The 7,058-nt window shown below is 40.7% G+C and overlaps 1 protein-coding gene across 4 annotated transcripts in view; it reads left to right on the top strand.

The window, feature by feature from the left end:
- Positions 1-2,736: 2,736 nt before the first annotated feature.
- Positions 2,737-7,058, top strand: part of lrp8 (low density lipoprotein receptor-related protein 8, apolipoprotein e receptor) — a 123,886-nt gene continuing 119,564 nt past the window's right edge. For all 4 annotated transcript variants that reach the window (XM_058072224.1, XM_058072223.1, XM_058072222.1 and 1 more), the window contains exons 1-3: positions 2,737-2,882; positions 2,989-3,211; positions 3,699-3,824. In XM_058072224.1, coding sequence (XP_057928207.1) covers positions 3,145-3,211; positions 3,699-3,824 — 193 coding nt within the window. In that variant the 5' untranslated portion in view covers positions 2,737-2,882; positions 2,989-3,144. The remainder of the gene's footprint in view (positions 2,883-2,988; positions 3,212-3,698; positions 3,825-7,058) is intronic.

The following is a 7,058-nucleotide window of genomic DNA, read 5'->3' as shown; positions in this document are numbered from 1 at the left end:
ACTGAAAAGACGATCACGTTATGTGGAGCAATTGTCCATGAAAGTGGATGTTAAGTAATAGAAGCAGCTTAATATACCCTAGGAGGAAGTATCTACATTAAACATGGTCACATACTGTATGTGTGTACATACTTAAATACTTCTTGGAAGTACATATGAGTTTATTCAAGCATTCAGTTTTTTTATTTGCAGCAGAGTGCATACTGTATATACCGTATATCTCCATTTGCAGGTTTACAGCAAAGCCTGTTTTTTTGTATGTATTTTTACTCAGAATTGTAATTTTTTCTACTGTGACTAAAGCCTCAGGTTCCTGCAGACTTTGGATATGCTGAGTTACTTTTTGTGCCTAAAATAGATTTCCTTACTGCAAACGGGTTGAACATACTGGCCCAAATCATCCTCCCATGTTGTTGTCTCAGTCAGTAAAAAGAAACGAAGGAAAGTGTTGTACCTCAACTTAACATGAGTCACTTTTCAGTAAAATGCTGGTCTGTCGGGTTTCAAATATGGCACCATATTACAGGTACACACACAGCAAGTGACAAGTGATTTGTTTTCAGCATGCTTTATCGTTCTCTACAGACTGTCAGCAAGTAGAACTGGGGTGGATTTACCTCTGAGTTGCAGCCTGATATTGAAGTGCAGTCAATAATAAAATAAAAACATTACGTTAGTTTGACGGCGATTATGCATTGGAGACCCTGCACCAGAGCATTTTGCAGCCAATAGCTTCCATTGGCTCCAACGTAGCTCACACACGTCTCTTTTCCTTTCTGTATTCTTTAACAAATACAGTGTAACCTAGTTTAGTGCCGTCTTGGTTAGCATATTTTTGGTTAACATACAAAACCATTTTTCTTTGGTATGCATGCATCTTGTTGTGTTGTTAATACACCACCCGAGTCCAACTGTGTTCTTAATGTACTTTTATCATGAAACGACCTTGCTTGTTAGCATCCTATTTGCAAGCTAAACATAATGACAATCACTAATAATTACTCACTAGAGATAAGTGAGTACACCACTATCTGTATCTGTTCACCCATCTAAATGATCTGTATCCGTATCTGTACTCGGTGTGGGCGGGGCATAAACCAGAAGTGGGTGTAGTTTAAACAGAATGTGTGGGTCTTACATCTGTACATTATTTTAAGTCTGAAATTGACATGGATTGATGAGAGGTTGCTATATTTATTATTAACCTGCTATATGTTTACTGTGTATGTATGTAAGTGATCTGTAAGACTTATTTCATGATTTTTTTTCAATGATCTGTGTGAAGCTGTAGATTCATGCAAAGATGGCAGCTTTGTTCACTATATTTTTCTCAAAAAACATAGCGTTCAGTACTTGAAAGCAAAGTTTTCCTAGTGACTTTATCTCACCAGCCAAATTAGAAGAGAGCAGACGAAAAAAAAACAGCTCTCTTGTTCGCTTATGAAACAATTACAAAATGCATACAGTAACATATTGAGTGTAATATTTGACCATAGCCATACAGGCCACAGAGTATTTGAGGCTGCTACTGTGCAGTTGTACCTAATGTTGTGGCCAGCAAATCGGTTAATGTTACCACTGTACTGCCAACTGAAAGTAAAAGTAGTAAAGTAAAAAAGTAAAGTAAAAAATAGCGCTCATGCTACCCCGATTGCATAAGTGATTGACGTCACACAGGCCTTGCATACAAGATTACTAAGTAACTTTAGATACAAACTGAAATAGAGGCGAGCTTAAAAAAGCCTAATAAAGTGAAGGCAGAGTGACCTACGCAACACGAGACGCCGCTCAGCCCCCCTGCTTGCAGAGTGTGTCTCGTGAGAGGCGGTCCCTGTGTGTGACTGGCCAATCACAGAGCGTGACGAGTGAATACATAATGAGCATTTTCTTTGGTGCCACCAATACTGCTCGGCGTTCCTCCATGGAAGCTACTTGTGAGCTGCACATAGTGTATTCTTCCACTGCATGTTACAATTCTTCAATGCGTCTTTTGTTTATGGACCAAAATTACATTATTATTTAATGTATGGGAGCCTTCATAATTACACACCACCATCTGTACATGATACATATAACTCATATAATCATTTTCCACCACTTATCCTCACGAGGGTCACGGGGGTGCTGGAGCCCATCACAGCTGTCTTCTGGCGAGAGGCGGGGTACACCCTGGACTGGTCTCCAGCCAATCACAGGGCACATATAGACAAACAACCATTCACACTCACATTCATACCTATGGACAATTTGGAGTCGCCAATTAACCTAGCATGTTTTTGGAATGTGGGAGGAAGCTGGAGTACCTGGAAAAAACCCACGCATGCATTATCAGTGCTGGGAAAAACAAATTCTAATTACACCACCCGGAAGCGGATAGTACCTTTTACACCCTCATTAAAATATTTTCTGGACTACAGTAATACATTTGTTCTTTCCTTATGGTAAGTATCATTCAACCACTATATGTGCCACAAAACGTGCAAAACATGACGCCAATGTCCTCCATTAACACCAAATGTCACCTCCTGTCTGATTTGTTTAGTACAATCCCCTTCTGGGTGGTGTCATTGTAATTTGATTAACTTTCTGTAAGTGTTTAGCACCTGAGAAGGTAATACTATCTCCTCGCAGCTGATTGGTCCAAACTTTATCACTTCCTGTAAAGCTGGGATTCAGTCCATCCCCTTTTTGTGTGTCATTGCTGCTGTAAATGCAAATGTCAAAGAAAGAAGCAGGAGGAATGGAATGTAATGTCCCACACCAATTCTTACTCTTGCTCATTAATGCGGCAGCATGTTTGAGCAGGTTCTATCCAGAAGTTTAATACCACGATAATGACAGGTGATTATTAAAATATCACAGTGACTCAGCATAGCATTCAGGTAAGCGTACACTCCCAAGCTGTTTTTTTTAAATAAACTACAACTGAATTAACCGCACACCACCTTCTTCTATCCCGCCCATAAACGTCACTGATTCAAACTGCAGCCGAGGCAGCGGCAGAGAAAGGAGGCAGCCGAGTGGATCGCACACATTACACGGACTCAAGCTAAGAGCGCTTTAACACTACACAGAGCGACAGCTTGGGGGGACTCCTCGTTGGGCTTTCTATTGTATGAACACAAACGGAGGATTTTTTTAAAAATGTGGACAGAAGTCGGCAAGCTCGTCCTGTTTCATTTACTGCTTATGGAGCTCCATTACGCGAAAGGTAAGACACTTTACCTCAATGGGAGCATAGGGTTGTACTGATTGTGTGTACATTGCGCACCACAGGAGGAGATTTTGCTAACACTTTAGTCATCACATAAATAAAACGGACCCCCATGGATGATCACCTTTGTCCCGTTTGTAGCGACAGGAGGTGACAGACGCACACTGCAGACGCAACACAACACGTGTTTAACATGCGGTATGCTGGGGTTGTGTGTCATTGTGGGCTGCAATGTGTTTCTTTTTTGGAATTGGATAAATAAGTCTTCAACACCAGTGACTGTCAGCCACTGTGGCACCAAAGTAGCCCACTGACACATGAAACAAAACATATCAATTCAGTTGAAGGAAAAGTCTGGAGTGCTGAAGGCACACAACTGCTGGGGCATTTAAATGTGTAAAACAGAAACTGCACACAATTTAAGAATAATTACCACATAAAAAGCTAACATGACTTTCTTTTTTTTTAATGTATCACAACACAGGGACTCATACTGAATCGGAGTGTGAAACTGGGCAGTTTAAGTGCAAGAATGGAAGGTGCATCCCAGTCCCTTGGAGATGTGATGATGATGACGATTGCTCGGACAACAGCGATGAGGAGAACTGTCGTAAGTAGCCTTGACAGTCATATGCACTGGTGCACAAATATAATGATGCCGTTGTTGTTTGTGTGTGTTACAAAACACACATGACCATCATGCTCAGGTCCTGCAAACATTTTTCAAAGGAGGTCTCCGTCATGCTTCTATCATTAGTCACCCTCCTAATGGCTATTAAGTGGTACATTGCTGGATGTTGAATAAGTTATGTTGAGAATAAGCTACTTTTCTTGCTGGGGCCCCAGCGGAATCTCTTGTAGACATCAATGCAGGACTAGCAAAACTTAAATCATTGGTCACATGGCCTGAGGAATTCACTTAATTCTTACTATATTTACTCCTCTACCAACTTGTATTATGGTCCTTTTAGGTCACATCAGGACAAGTTTTTATTAGGATTTTTTTTTTTTTTTTACACCTGTGCCACCGCTATTGTGTACTCTAGCATAGCGGTCTTAATTTGTGGAATGTTTCTTTTTTGGAATGAGATTATGGATGCATCATGGCTGAGGAATACAGCATGCACTAATGCAAAAATTACTGCATTCAGATATGGATGGACAATAACTCACTGCTTGTTCTTCTGAAGGCCGCCCGTGCTTTTCCATGTTGGCTTTCAGTAATCACAGTGTAATACAGTTCACTAAATATCACATTATATCCTCGAGAAATAAGTGGGGGGAAAGACCAAGGCATGTTATTTTCCCTTGCACTGCCTCGGAATGCCTTTAGGAAATTGCACGGACAACCAGACGGGTAATTATCGCTTATGAATTTGCCATGGTGCTAATTACTTGAATGGTTATATTAGTGGCCGATTGATTCATCACTTATCTTCAGCACCAGCACATCCCTTCTCTCATTTTGCACGCCCACCATGGTAGTTGATGCTGCTGTCGTGGGACTTTCCTATCTGACTGCGGTAACATCACAGTTGCCTCATTGAGTGCAGAGAGAGACTGATTGTTATGCATTTGTTGGTAGAAAGAGATGCTGAAGTATTTGACTCGTACTGGTTAACCATATGATGTCCTGACTCTCTTCTGCTGTGAATTTACCGATGCACCCCTCAGCCGTGCTGTATACTATACCGTATCCATATACACTGTATTCCGGCTTCACACTTTACAAAGGATTCTTCACCTTCTCAGCATTGTAACACCCACCATTTTTACATTTCCTGTGGGTTACTGAACCGTGCCAAAAAGCCTATGCCCACTCGTTTTATGCCCAGAATGAACATCAGCTGACAGGTTGGTTGGGGATAAATCCAGTGGCATGAGCCTGGTTGCCAGAGTGATGCTCAGTAGCTGGCACTGTGCCAACTCTTCTAACAGATGCCACCACTGTGCACCCTCCTTGCAATGTAATATCACTGGCAAGGCTCGGGAAGGTTCAGGAGGACGCAGGGGAATGATAGAATAAGTCTAGATTGAAAAGAACAGGAAGGTGTCAAGCAGAGCTTATGAATGAAAGGGCAGAGTCATTTTGGAGAATGGTCAGGGTGGTAAATTGAAAGAGGGACTGTCTCTGCCTTTTATATTAGGAAATAACAATGTACTACATGGCTCCTATTGTTATCACTGTGTAAAAATTTGGGACACAGCATAACGTAATTGCCTCTTTTTGTTTTGAGTGCAGATGTTTGTTTTGAGTAGTCTTGGACTGATTTGATCATCTTTGACGAGACCGCACTAGAGCTACTGAATATTTCAACTTGGAAAACATTCAAAACTTACTCCCAGATTTATGGTATTTTGCAACATTTTCTGTTATTTTGAAAATTAAATTTAACATAGGGCTGCATGGCGACCGAGCGGTTAGTGCGCAGACCTCACAGCTAGGACACCCGAGTTCAATTCCATCCTCGGCCATCTCTGTGTGGAGTTTGCATGTTCTCCCCGTGCATGCGTGGGTTTCCTCCGGGTACTCCGGTTTCCTCCCACATTCCAAAAACATGCTAGGTTAATTGGCGACTCCAAATTGTCCATAGGTATGAATGTGAGTGTGAATGGTTGTTTGTCTATATGTGCCTTGTGATTGGCTGGCGACAGCTGGGATAGGCTCCAGCACCTCCCGCGACCCTTGTGAGGATAAGCGGTAGAAAATGAATGAATGAATGAATGAAACATACTCATCAGTACGATACAATCATAAGCTACGCTCACACAATCCACAATCTATCGAGAAGAAGGTTGGGTTTATTTTGATTCCTCTGACTGTTTCTTTCAGTGTGGTGGCCATGTCATTGTGTATATGTGCCTACAGAGGTGCAATAATCATACAATCTATACTATATATATATATATATATATATATATATATATATATATATATATATATATATATATATATATATGTCTTTGTGGGATGTCTTTGTGCTTTTTATCACTCTCTCCTCTTTCCCATCCAGCTCCTCTCCTCTATTCTTAACATTCCTTCTTTGGTAGATTCCTCTCTTGTTGCCCTGGGAAACGGAAAAGCGCTGTTGATGGTTGGTGGTGGGGCTTCTTGAGCATTTTTCTGCTTTCTTTATAGTGAATACAACACTGCTAAACATGTGCAAACACATGGCAACACTCCTCCTCTGCATATCTCTGTATGACCTATATTTCAGTCAGAACGTACAGAAAAAGAGGCCTTATCATTTTGACAGCGGATTTAAGTGGATTTAAACATGCCTAATCCAATGTGCCACAGCAAAAATCATCTAAACCTGATGTTAGCATTCAATTGTCCACTATTGCTTACATAACTGTAAGAAACTGTTGAACATCCAACCAGTTTTGATGATGAATGATGAAATAATAATTAAATTTCGTGTTAAGAATGTCGACCCTTGCCACTTTGAATTTCATGGCTTCACTCTATCAAAATATGTTATAAAATAATGCTGTTTCGTGGTTGAAAATGGCCAAAATATATATAGAAACACATATCACATATCTTTTGCCCAAATTAAGCATTTTCAAGCACAAAAAATGGCATTCAGAAGACTCATTCAAAGATGCTGTGAATGAAATGTAGTATTATACAACAGTCACTAGGTGTCAGTAATGTTACTGCAGTGTTTGGTGAGACACCCAATCGCCAGACTTGATCGCCGGAAGATCCGACATGTATTGCAGGTTTGAATAATTTCACAACAGTCAGAATAATTCCTAATAAAAACACAGGGTACTGTTACGGCTGCACCCTATGCCAAGCTGAAACTCAACTTTGAACCCCTGAATCTTACTTCCT

Source organism: Doryrhamphus excisus, chromosome 5, assembly GCF_030265055.1.
Source record: "Doryrhamphus excisus isolate RoL2022-K1 chromosome 5, RoL_Dexc_1.0, whole genome shotgun sequence".
Taxonomy (NCBI): domain Eukaryota; kingdom Metazoa; phylum Chordata; class Actinopteri; order Syngnathiformes; family Syngnathidae; genus Doryrhamphus; species Doryrhamphus excisus.
This window is presented reverse-complemented; position numbering and strand designations above follow the sequence as displayed.